At 46.4% G+C, this 13,058-nt stretch overlaps 1 protein-coding gene across 6 annotated transcripts in view; it reads right to left on the bottom strand.

The window, feature by feature from the left end:
• TMEM181 (transmembrane protein 181) overlaps positions 1-13,058 on the bottom strand; it is a 63,309-nt gene that overhangs the window by 11,620 nt on the left and 38,631 nt on the right. For all 6 annotated transcript variants that reach the window (XM_074333763.1, XM_019749187.2, XM_074333766.1 and 3 more), the window contains 5 exons: positions 11,258-11,371; positions 2,731-2,811; positions 1,564-1,663; positions 940-1,070; positions 619-710 (listed from right to left, as the gene is read on the bottom strand). In XM_074333763.1, coding sequence (XP_074189864.1) covers positions 619-710; positions 940-1,070; positions 1,564-1,663; positions 2,731-2,811; positions 11,258-11,371 — 518 coding nt within the window. The remainder of the gene's footprint in view (positions 1-618; positions 711-939; positions 1,071-1,563; positions 1,664-2,730; positions 2,812-11,257; positions 11,372-13,058) is intronic.

Genomic DNA, 13,058 nt, shown 5'->3' with positions numbered 1-13,058 from the left:
CCTGGCACCTTTCAATCACATACATGGGCACTACGAAAAACACGGGCACACAAAGCAATGAAAGTGAATACAAACGTCCGTGAAACTCATTTTGAAGTGAAATGGGTCGCTGAGATGACAGGTAGGCAGGGAGAGGGACGTGGAGAAGACGTGACTCAGTCCTGTCATTATGTCATGAAGTTCGATGCCCCCAAAATGGATGGAACTAGTATCTGCAGTAAATCCGCGGGGCACCATTTTACAGAAGGACAGAAATACCAACAAAGATAAACTCTGGGAGCTGCTGTAAGGTGGGGAAGTCCCGACGCTGGCGACTAAAGGAGCGACTACAACGCCTGGTGGGCAGGAGCCGACCCGAGCGAAGCCTTCGCGTCTCTGAAGGAGGAACCTGAAAGGACGCGGTCGCTTTCGTTCTCCTATGAGGCCAGAAGAATCATGTCTACCTCCACATGCCATTCAAGCAAAAATGAGCCCGCAGTTCACGTCTCAGTGCCCATCGGGAGACACTGGGTGACAGATTCCTTTCTGGATGAGGTCACAACATACAGTCGGACTCGCTCTGTCCACGATGCCACAGGCTTTCCATACTGAAGTTTCACACACAGTAAAATTACTCACGTCTGCCATATTCCCAGTGTGACAGAAGCCAACCACAACAGTCCAACAATGAAGAATTTAGGCAAATAGAAAGTCAAACACCGCCTTTCTCCCTAAAAAGAAAAAGAAAAAATGAGTAAGGAATGGGGAAGTTAATAATTCGAGCTAACCACCAACCCCCACTAGACTGCACTGCATCACAGATGCTCAAACCATTTCTGCACAGAGCATTCTTCTCTTGACAACGAGGCTGGAGACAGACCGTCAAGGGCAGGTGCGGGTTACGCACGAGCCGCGGAGGCCGACAGAGGACAGTGTGGCCACTCCGGCGGCAGCGCTCACCTGGACCCGTATCCCGTGGGACACGCACAGCCAGAAGAGCAGCAAGGCGCACAGGAACACAGACTGGAAGAGGTCGTCCAGCATCCCGGGGAGCCAGCTGTTCACCAGAAAGGACAGCGGGAACAATGGATCTGGAATGCAAACGGAAGGCAGCCTGAGGAAGGCAGTGCACCAGCACCTGGGGAGGTAGTCAACTAAAGGCTGTTTTGTTTTTCAAAACACCTAACAGCAATGCACAGATTGCTCCAGTGATCATTACAAAACGCCGCCTGCTCCCACCATCCGCTCCTGCCCACAGGCCTGGCAGTCGTGGCTGCAGCACTGGAAGCCATGGACGCCTGGAGCAGGGGACGAGGAACAGACGGCGTGCTTGTCACCTTCAGCCAAGTTCCAAGAAGGCTGTGTCTATAGTCCTTCCAGGTTTTAACTACCCGAGCAGTTACTCATTTGTGAAAGCGGCTGGGCATCGTGCTGGTGGTGGTGGTGGGGGGGTGCTACTGCCTGTTCTTTCCACCCCCCAACCCCACCCTGGGCACTTCTGGAGACTCAGGCCAGGCCACCTCTCAGATGCCTGCCAGCTTTGAATTTTAAAGGGGAAAACTCCTGAATAGAAATGGCACCTACCGTTATAAAGCAGCAGCAGAGGCAAAAGGATGGACATCCACTTCTGCTCGATCCCCCAGTCCCGCATGGAAAACTTCCGGAGGGAATGTGCGAACAGGCACTGCAAACCAAAGCAACCTCTGTCACTGCCCTGGCTGACACCCGCTTAGCATCACACGTCTGCCCAAATGGACGGGCATGTGCCAGGCTCGACCTCTGAGTGAACCCCTTGTTGAAATCACTACCAACCGAGACCATCCGTGACAATTGAGACCAGACGGTGAACTGCTGCAAAGGGGCCAAGGTCACAGGGTCACAAGCTGTTGTCATCAGGCAGGAGGGGACAAGAATGTAACGGAGCCCACAGAGAAGGACCTTCCCGAGGTCCAGGCCACATGCTCCCAGCAGTGCAACACCTGTACTAGGGAGGGCACCAGGGCTCCCCGAAGAAACGCCATGGTCAGGGCGACCACAGGAAGGTGCGGTGGCTCACGGGAGAAGTTCTTTAAACTGCTTTAAGACATTCGACAATTTGTGGTTTTCAGCCCTGGAGTTATTTTTTCTTTTTGTTTTTTTTTCTATAACACAAGCCAATGATTTTCTAGGCAATTTGGACTTCCTAGATGGAGGGGTCACTTCCGGCAGCCTGTTAGGTTCACTGACCGGGCCTCTGTGGGGATCACCTATGTGTTAAGGGTTAGCGTCACCCCTTAAGCCACTCGGTGCTTGTGGACACTGAGCTTTGATCCCAAAGGAGCCAGAAGCCTGCACTTCGAAACCCACTCTGTGGCTCACTCCTGAAGAGAAGAAAGGTCTGGCGCCAGTTTCTGATGCAAAAACCCAAGAATGTGCTGTCTCTGCACTCAAAGGTTACTCAAGTAAGGCAGACTTCCTGCCACCACAGGGGACGTGCCATTTGTCACTGCATACTGACGAAAGCTTACTCACAAGTCAGTGATCTGTGATTCCCATTCCACTACACAGAAGTCCGTGCTAAAAGACCCCACGGACTCTTTTCGCACAGCAGCATCGAGCAGACATATGGACTGTTTAGTAATATCAGGTCGGCCACTGGATGGAGTCGCTCAGAATTCAGGTAAGTCTCCCGGGCAGCTCACACTTGGATAATCACAAACCATAAACTGACTTTGCCCTTTCTGGAATCTGACGTGTCTGAATGGTACTTACAGTGACAATGAAAGTAAGCACCAGGAAGATGAACCGGAACCACACTTCCCACTGGGAAAACACAGGGTCGTAAGTCTTCCACTAAAATGGAAAGTGGGGAAACAATCTGAAAAACATATGTGCATCTAAAAGGAAGTACACCAGATTATTAATAATGGTTATCTCTACACATGAGACAGTAGGTAACTTAAAATATTCTCTTACCTTATACTTTCTATGTGCTCTAAAATTTTAACACTTAGTATATTTGATTTTTAATTCTGCAGAACACAGATTTTGTAAATATTGATTACCAAGGGTTGAAAATAGTTTCAAATGGTGTTAACTAATGATGAATCTGGCAAATAAATTATTCTATAATCGCAGTAAGAGCATCTGGCTTTTAAACTTCATATTAAATCAACACTGTTAATTTCTTTAGTAGAGAGAGCCATGCTTTCCAATAAAAGAAACAGACTTTTTTTTTTAAAGATGCAAAACTGTGAGTAGGTAGGATGTTGTAAAACATGAAGTGAAACATAAAAATGAATCTGAAACCAAAAAAGCACAGTGCATTCGTTGCCAGTGCTTGCGGTGACAGCGTAGTTTCCCTCACGCCAGGTGTACACCTGACAGAGCCGAGGATGCAGGCCACACGCTGAGGCCGGCAGAAGGCAGCCCTGCCAACCTCGGTCACAAGCCAGCGGCAGATTCCCCACCAGACCCCAGAATGCTGCACTGGGCCAACGAGCCCATCACTTAACGCACTGAAGGGAACTCATCTGAGCAGTTTCAAAAATCCACTTAAGAACAGATACAGAGTTATAGACACTAGATTTAAACTTGCCTGAAACATTCTCATTCTCTCTCTCTCTCTCTCTCTCTCTCTCTCACACACACACACACACACACACACACACACACACACACCCCACAGTATAAGACACTGGACATGAGGCAATGAAAGATAAAAACCTCTGGCTGATAGGAAGAGGTGCACTGTCTGGCAGCCCCAAACCATGGGGGGAACCCAAGCAGAACCTCGTGGTCTCCCACAGGGGGAGCAAGGAGACAGTTTACTAGCTCCGAGTCACAAAACAGAGCCCTGAGAGGAGAGCTGTACAGAGAGCGAGCACCAGATACCTGCCAGAGGCCATCCCCTCACACGTTCACCTGAGCACTGACCAGCGCATGAGTGTGGGGAAACCATCCAGGGCTGGGGCAAATCCCTGAAAGGCTCACAGCACTCACAGAGGCCAGGAGCAGTGCCTGCTCCCACGGCAGGGGGGAAACGCAGTCACGGGCACTGGGCAGCGTGCTCCCAAGGCTTTTACGGGTGGGGGGCGGAGGGGATTAGACTTAATGCTGCTTTGGTCCCACCTAAGGAAGTTTAAAAGCAAGACCCAAAAAGATCAAACCATGTCCAAGTAATTTTATAACATCCCTGAACAAAGCTCAAGAATATTTATAAGGATACAAGCTCTAACAGTCAGTAATGTCTTGCATTGAATCACAAATAACCAGGCATATGAAAAAAGCAACAAAATATGAACCATAACGAGGAAAAAGGTAATTAGTCAAAGCTGACCCAGACATCACTGATGACAGAATCCGCACATAAGGACATCAAGAAGCTAGAGGAAAGACTGGACATAGGAAGTAGAGGCCTGGAAAATGACCAACAGCACAGCACACACTACAGAGATCAGTGAATGTGAAGACACAGCAACGTGAACAATCTACAATGATCAGGCATCTACACCGTCCATGAAGTGGACTCCCTAATAAGACAAGTGCCCATCGGACACCCTACAAAATCTTTACAATGCTATTGATTATATTCCCCAAACTGTCTTTTGTACCCCATGGAAATCTTGTGATTACCAATTTGTGCTTTCTAATCCCCTCACCTATATACAATGTCAGAGGGGTAGTAGATTAGGGGAGGGGGTTTATTACTTTGTGAGGGGTGTAAATATCTAACTATTACATTGTTTTGTACACCTGAAACTAAAAAAAAAAAAAAAAAAAAAAAAGATCTACAATGAAACAGAGAAAAAATAAACAGAGCATCTGTAAGCTGGGAGACAACTTCAAGTGGCCTAAGTGATGAGTATTTGGAGTCCCTGAATTTCTTTGGGGGAGAAGGGAGGGGCAGGAGGATAGAAAAAATATTTGAACAAATAATGGCCAAAATGTTCCCAAATTTGATGAAAACTATAAACTCACAAGTCCAAGAAGCTCAATGAACCCTAAGTATAAGAAATCTGAAGAAAAGTACACCAAGGAACACGATCATCAAATTGTTTAAATAAGTACAAGAGAAAAATCTTAAAAGTGGGGGCTAAGGGGCAGGAGGGGAGGGACACAGCTAAGAATAGCAGATTTCTTGTCAGAAAATGCAAGCCAGAAGACAACATTTCAAAGCACTGTAAAGTAAAGCCGCACTGTAATAACCACAACACACCTATTAAAATGGCCAAAATGGAAAACACTGACCATACCAAGTGCTGACGAGGATGTGAAGCTGGAACTCTCACTGCTGGTGGGAATGTAAAACAATAGAACCATTTTGGAAAACAGTTTGTCAGTTTCTTAAACAGTTAAAAACACCCCTACCTATGAGCCAGCCATTCCATTCCTAGGTATTTACCCAAGAGAAATGAGAGCACATGTCCAGATAAAGATTTGTACCCAAATGTTTACGGCAGCTTTATTTATAACAGCCCAGAACTGGAAACAATCTAAACGTCTATCTGTGGGTGAACAGATAAACACTTATTGCTATATCCACACAGTGGACTCAGGGACAAAAGAGAGTAGACTACTGATATACCCAATATCAGCAATCGATCTTAAAATAATTATGTTGAGCCAAAGAATTCAAACATATTATGATTCCATTTATATAAAATTCTAGAAAATGCAGAAGTACCTTTAAAGAAAGCAGCTTGGTGGTGGCCTGGGGACAAGAGGAAACAGGAGGCAGGGGCATGAGAAAATCTTTAGGGATGGGTGTGCCTGTTACCTTGGTTGTGGTGATGGTTTCCCAGGTACACGCAGATATCAAAATTGATCAGATTTTGTAGTTTAAATACATGCACTTCACTGTACGTCAATTATACTCAAAAAAGCCATCCAACAAAAACTAACAGCTACAATCGATGTCAAAGGGAAAGTGGAGAGCACAGTGATTAGGGCACATGAAATCTGAAGCCAGAGACTCCGGTTCAAATCCCAGCTCTTCTGTTTCCTTGTTGGGGAACGTATTTAATCTCACTAAACCTTGGCTTTCTCCTCCATGTGATGGGGATACTATCACCTGCTTCGCAGAAGTATCATAACACCTCAGTAAGATGACGCCGTTGAAAAGTTTAGCATAGCGCCCGCCTGGCAAACAGCACAAGTCCGGTAAATCACAGCTGCTATTAAAATCCATAACATAAGACAACTAGTACGACATCGCTAAGTGTTTACGTCTTACAACGTTTACAGAACTATCACAGCAGTGAGCGCGAGCACTGACGGGGGGACTATTGCTGTGAACGTAATATTCAAATAGAAAATACACATCTTAGCTGAGAAAACAGTTTCTAAGGCATAACCAAGAGAGAAAAAAGTGTTACCATCAGGAAAAAACTCACGAAATATGTTTAAAGTAACAATGAAGAAAGTATGTATTTTTACACTCAATTCAGTTTCAAAATTAGTACTAAGAAAGAATTTATTCCATAAATATAGCTCCACCTGAAATAGGCATTTGAGTTCTAAAAGATGAGTGAATTGGAGGGAGGAGAAAGACGCGGAGCTGGGATGGACAAGGAAGATGCTGGGAAGCCAGGCGTCCAGGAGGCGCCGAGCATGAGCTGTACCTGGGCGGTGGGCACCCAATACCCATGTTACACCCACTCCAGTCGTGCTTTCCCGTGGCTCCTTCCCTCCCCTTCCTGGTCCAGGGGACCATTTCCACATACGACCTCCCTCTGGAGGCTGCCTTGGTAGCAGCGGCTGCGAGGAACCACCTCTGTGTTCCTCCAAGGCCAGAGTGGCCTCACAGCTCCATCTGGCTTTCACTTCTACCAGCGGCTTAAAAAGCCTTTCTTTTCCCTTGAGTGAGCCCGAAAGACTGCGTGAGGCTCAGAGACCCGGCCCTGGCCGCTCCACCACAGACAGCGGCCCTCTGGTCGGCTTGGATGCTGTGACGCGGGGTGCGAGGGCAAAGCTCCACAGGGATTGAGACTGGCCGCTACCTGGGCCAGCACCGTGATTACGAGAGCGGCTACTGGACGAAAGCAATCCTGTGGAATTAGGGGGGTTTGTTTTCGCATTTATTTTTAAGTGCCAAATCTGTAATTAACGTAAGTAAAAGGAAATAAACAGAATAAAATCCCAGAAAACATCAGGCTTCAGACATTTACTCTGAAATCTTAAGCACTATCCATCCATTCTTGGCTTTTGTGTCCAGGTCCTTTGGCGTTCACAAAGCCGTCTTTGTCCTTTCAGAGACTGGGCTCACCTTGTCATACCATGAATTGACACTTGGAACAAGTGCTGACTTCATGACCTGGGTCACTTCTCCCTAATTAAAATCTAGAGGTTTGCTCTAGTTCCTCTGCCCACGTTTGCTGAGCACCTGCTGGACTACATGCAAGAAAATACGATGTCAAATCCTGTGCAGACATGAAGCCATTGAACTTAAAAAAATAAAATCAGTACAAATGCCACCATGAGCTGACTACTTTTTTGGCAGACAACAAATATTTTATGACGTCCTCAGAGAGTCCTCCAAATGGGAAAGCCACAGGGACACACAGTGTGCAGGTGTATCAGGTACAGGCTGCTCAGATCCGCGCTTCTCCCGGCAACCTGTGCAGCACAAAGCAACCCCTGGAATCGGGTCCCATGTTCAGATGCACAGCCTGGGTTTCCAAGACTTGAAAACGGAAGTGAAAACTATTATACAGAACTATTTGGGGCGGGAACCTAAGCCCTGCTTCTGTCATTTGTCCTAATGAACGAGTGTGAGCCAGAAGCTGCTCTGTGCTTACGGATGCCTGCGGCCAGTCTCCCCAACTCACGAGGAAAGCAGAGGACGTCCCTGGATGGAAAACTGAAGGGCTCGGGAACATAGGTTGCTGTTCTAATCTCACCCCCCAGGGAAAGGTTGTGGCTTAGGAAGGAAAAGGAGGAAATGAGATATGAGCAGCTGGCGAGAGTGTCACACAAAGATTGACCTGGAGAGCATTTAATTAGAGGGGAAAACGCTTCACTGTGAAGACACAGTGCTGCCGTGATGTGTGCAGAGAAGGGCTCACAAAACTCAGGAGACACTGACAGAAAAGTGAGTAAAAGCCGTCGGCATGGTGTCTAAAGTCTGCTCTCCACTGCGTATGCAGAGCACAGCCACAAAGACGAACTTGTAAAATCAGAGACAAGCTGTACCTGTAAGACCTGGCGGGTGAGCTTGGCTTGAACATGGCAATGGGGCGTGTACACGATACACTCAAAAGAACGAGAGTTATAAACGAGGCAGAGATAGAAGGATGCCACTCAACTTCAAAAAGACGTAAGTAGAAGTCAATGAACCAAACGTTCATAGAATATGGGACTGCGGACAAAAGGGGAGAAGATCAAGCTTCTCAAATGAAGGGGACACGGTATTAACAACAAGGCCAGACAAGGTAACGCCTGCACGCAGGCTGAGGCAGGGAAGGGGACACAGCCATCTAGACGTCTGCTTAAGGACAGACACATGCTGCTATAAACAGCATCTGAACACTCTGGGCTTGCCCTGGTGACAATTCTACCTCCCAGTAGTCTGAGGAAGCAACCAGTGTAATTTTCCCTTGAACCTGATTTTCCTCAAGGAGGAAGAGCTGGCAAGTGAAACCAATGGTGATGCCCAGGGGACGGTGTCCCGAAGACCCTGGAGTCTTATATGAGAGCCAGGGCCCCACCACACACGGTGAGAATGGACCCTAGACTTTGAGAACACGACTCAAAACTCCAAACACCAAAGATTTCGAAGGAAATGCCAAACAAAGGGAATAGAAATTCTCAAAAGTCAAATTCTGTTGAAGAAGCAAGAACTGTCTAAAGAAACGTATGTGGTTACCAGGCAGCAGGCTGCTGAGCTCTGATGGAAAGTGCGTTACATATTTTATTACGTTTTTACTGAAAGGTAATATTCTTACCAATAATGGCACACACATCCCAAGTGTACACCTCAATGGAGGTCCCAAACTGAACACACCAGCATAAACAGTATTCCGATCAAGACACTCCACGGCACCCCCAAGCCCCTCCTTTTATGGCCCCTTCAAGTCACTAATCTACCAAGAGTAACACTAATGTCACTTATATAAATAGAATCATACGCTATGTGCTACTTTGTATTTAGCTTATTTCAGCCCACACTATGCTTATGAAAGTCATGCCGTGTGTTGCACGGAGGTGTAATGTTTCATTCCCATTGCTGCGTAATATTCCATTATAGGAACAGACCATGATCTGTGTGTTCATTCCACTGCTGATGAGTCGTCTATGGTTTGGAGCTATTGAGAGTTGTGCTCCTGCGACATGAATATGTAATGCACGTCTGTGGGCAAGTACGTGCCTGCACCTCCTCTGCATCAATTCGCTCTTTCACCAGCAGGCGGGGGAGGGGCTCCAGGGGCCCCACAGCCTTGCCAACTCGGCATCTTCTCGTCTTTTTCCTTTTAGCCATTCCGGTGGGTGTGTAATAGTATCGCTAACATACTTTTAAGATGTATTTTATTCCTTACGCCTTGTTTACTTACAAAAAGGAATACAGGCAGCTTCTAATTAAAAAGCCAGATTCAACAGAAACAATTTTCAAAGTTTTTCAAATGGTAAAACTGTAAAGACAGTAATAATTATACTAGAAACCTATACACAGACGTTAGTAATAACTACAGTTCAGCATAAAACTTATTTCTGAAATGTCTAGCAGCTAATACAAAAGAGAAACGTGAGTTGTAACATATAGACAAAAGGACTTCTGTTTGGAGATTTAGATCAAAGTTCACAACATAATGGACCTGTCTTCAAGAGCAATTTTAGGAAAGACATAGAAACACTTGGCGTACGGTTCTCTAATTTCTCAACGCGTCTCTATACGAGCTGGAGACAATATTACTGTGATTCTCTAAGGCAGGTCTCCCATAACCCAGCTTCTCAGAGTGAATGGCTAGAACATATCCTGGACTTCCCCTTCAAACATCAGCTGTTTTAGGAGCCTTAAAAAAACAACAACCAAACATATATATATATATATATATATATATATACACACACACACACACACACACACACACACACACACACACACATATAGTATAATTTTCTCTTCTGATTATAAAGGTAGTAAGAGCTCATTATGAAAAACAGCAAAAAATTAAACATTAATCCCACCACTCAGAGATAGCCTTCTAGCTTTCTTTACTAAATGCTCACAGCAGCATTATTCGTAATAGCCAAGAATGGAAACAACCCAAAATATGCACCAACTTTTGAAGAGATACACAAAATGGAGTGTACCCACAGTGAAATAGTATTCAGCAAAAAAGGAATGAAATACTGACACCCACAACAGCATGGATGAACTTTGAAAATGTTATGCTTAGTGGAAGAAGTCATTCACAAGACACCACATGCTGTATGACTGCATTCATATGAAATGTCCAGAATAGGCAAATCCACAGACAGAAGATGGTAACTGCTAGGGGCTTGGAGAGGGAGGGATGGGCAATGACTACTAACTAATGGGCTTCTTTTTGGGGTGATGAAACACTCTGGAATTAGTGGTACTGGGTGCACAACTCGGTGAAATACTAAAAACCACTGAATCATACACTTTAAAAGGGTAAATTTTATGGGATGTGAGTTATATCTCAATAAGTGTTATTTTCAAAAAGGAACCCATTAATACCTTCATTTAACAGCCACAGCTTAACGAGGTAGCTATTTTACAGACAAGGAATGGAGGCTTACCAATGTCAAACTATAAACGATGGCTCCTAGACTTGAACCCAACACACCCATCCGATCTAAAACCCGTAGTCCTAGTCACTCTGCTGGTTATACGCCTGCCCATGAGTGGAAGGAATAGGGAGGTGGATTTCAGCTGGACACAACACAGGAAAGTCTAACAATCAGACCTCTGCAACTATGGCAGGCCACGTGAGAGCAGGTCCTGGCAGGTCTGACAGCCACTCAGGGGCTGCAGAGGGAAGCCCTGCCTTCCTAGGAGGGCTGTTGATTACCTCCAAATGGAACACTATTCTCCGCGCTCTAAATCCCAGGAGCACCATGAAGAGTTTCCAGTTTCACGCTGTTTCTTTAAGCTATTCTTGGTTCCATATCCTTAAGAAATTGTGGTTTTCCTATACTTTAAAAAAAACTGTACATGTCTTCCACCGGCCCAAAGACCATGATTTCGATGCTGTGTTATTTCCCTCACTCGACAGAAGACTGGGAGCTGAACAAATGAGCTGCGCAAACACGTGAGGTCAGCTGGGATACTTACTGTAAAATTCATTTCCTTGATGGATGGTAGGTCCAGGTCTTCAAATCCCACAGTCACTGTATACTGAGTGTAATTCAAGTAGCCGAGGTGAGCCACAATAATTTCTGCACACTTCTGCAAAGACACAGGAAGATTTGTGCCTTTAAGCAAGCAAGACACACTCCCGCCAACTGACCCATGAAGTAACACATTTCCACAGCAGACGATCACAAATGACCAGCTCCTGGGAACTTGCCAGAAGCCCCGAAAAGTTCAGATGCCAGCCAAAAACAGTTCTTAGAAAGAAAGACCCAAATGGGTGTTTCTGGAAACAAATATGATTTACAGTCATTAGACTCTTTTTACTTTGGATAATTCAAAATGATATGCACCTGCATAAAAAATTAAGAGTGAGACACAAACCTGCCATTTCCACAGCTACACTCGTGCCCAGGGATGTAAGTTAAGGCTGACTACTAATCAGACCCCTCGCCTGACTTTCCTCCTTGGCCCAGTTCTGCACTTGCCCTAACGACACACAGTGGATTACGTGTTTTTCTCCCTCCCGATTAGCCTGTAGTTCCCGACACAGAGGCCCCTGCAGTCTGTTAGGAGGCCAGGATGCCTCAAGCCAAAGGCCGTGCAAACAAAGCTAACGTGATCGTGTAGTGCTCGTTTCTCTGCCAAGAGCCCCTTCCTTCTGTCCTTCAGAATTAAGAATCGGGTCTCCTCTTTTCAGAGTGGTGAGGGGGATGTGGTTGTGTATGGTGGCCAGGCGAGCAGACCGCTCCCCACACACCTCTGCCCAGCCATGCCAGCCCGGCCAGCATGCCCCTTCAGAAGTTGTCTGACAGAAGACGCTGTCTGTGCCCAGAGCAAACCAGCAGCTCTGTGGCTTTCTGGTGGCTTGTTAGCACTGTGGCTCTGAACAGGGTCGGGTCACCCCTACTATTGACCCAAGGTTTCCCAAGCCAGGAATGTCTGAGGTCAGGGGAGGAAAACAGGTCTGGGGGAATTATAAGAAGCATCAAAACGGTAAGAGGACAATCGGCAGAGAGGTGGTGCTGACCTAAGTGACAGGAAAGAAGGCGGAGAAGAGCCGAGTGTGTGTGGCGTGAAGGCAACATGAAGGTACTGGTCAGAAATCTCTCAAAACCCTCAGGCCAACTAGCGACGCCGGGCCTGCAGAGAAGGCTGCCGCCATGGGCTTGGGGACGGACGGCAGCTCGTGACCATGGGCCCTGCTATGCCATGGCTGAAACACGAGGCAATTGTTATTTTTTTTTTTTTTTAATTGTGGTTTTTGCAATTTTTAACTTTTTTTTTTAAATTTAATTGGGGAATATTGGGGAACAGTGTGTTTCTCCAGGGCCCATCAGCTCCAAGTTGTCCTTCAATCTAGTTGCGGAGGGCGCAGCTCAGCTCCAAGTCCAGTCGCCATTTTCAATCTTTAGTTGCAGGGGGCACAGCCCACCATCCCATGCGGGAATTGAACCGGCAACCTTGCTGTTGAGAGCTCGTGCTCTAACCAACTGAGCCATCTGGCCGCCCAACAGTTGCTATTTTTATCACTTCTGAGCTGTGATTTCTCTTCTACCCGATCAGCTCCCGTCATGTGACCGGCCACCTGCTCCCAGGGCCCTGGTCACAACAAGACCAAATCCATCTGTGTCTCCCAGTTGGGTCACAGGGTGATGCATGGGGAGGGGCAGCTAAGGACTCTGTGTGACAAACAGGTCTGTATCAGTGGACATATTTGTGCTGCATAGATAAGCACTTCTTACAAGTTAAGAATCTGTCCGGATTTACGGGGCCGGGGGTG

Source organism: Rhinolophus sinicus, linkage group LG05, assembly GCF_036562045.2.
Source record: "Rhinolophus sinicus isolate RSC01 linkage group LG05, ASM3656204v1, whole genome shotgun sequence".
NCBI classification, from domain to species: domain Eukaryota; kingdom Metazoa; phylum Chordata; class Mammalia; order Chiroptera; family Rhinolophidae; genus Rhinolophus; species Rhinolophus sinicus.
Note: the sequence above shows the minus strand (reverse complement) of the source record. Positions and strands in the feature narration are given on the sequence as shown.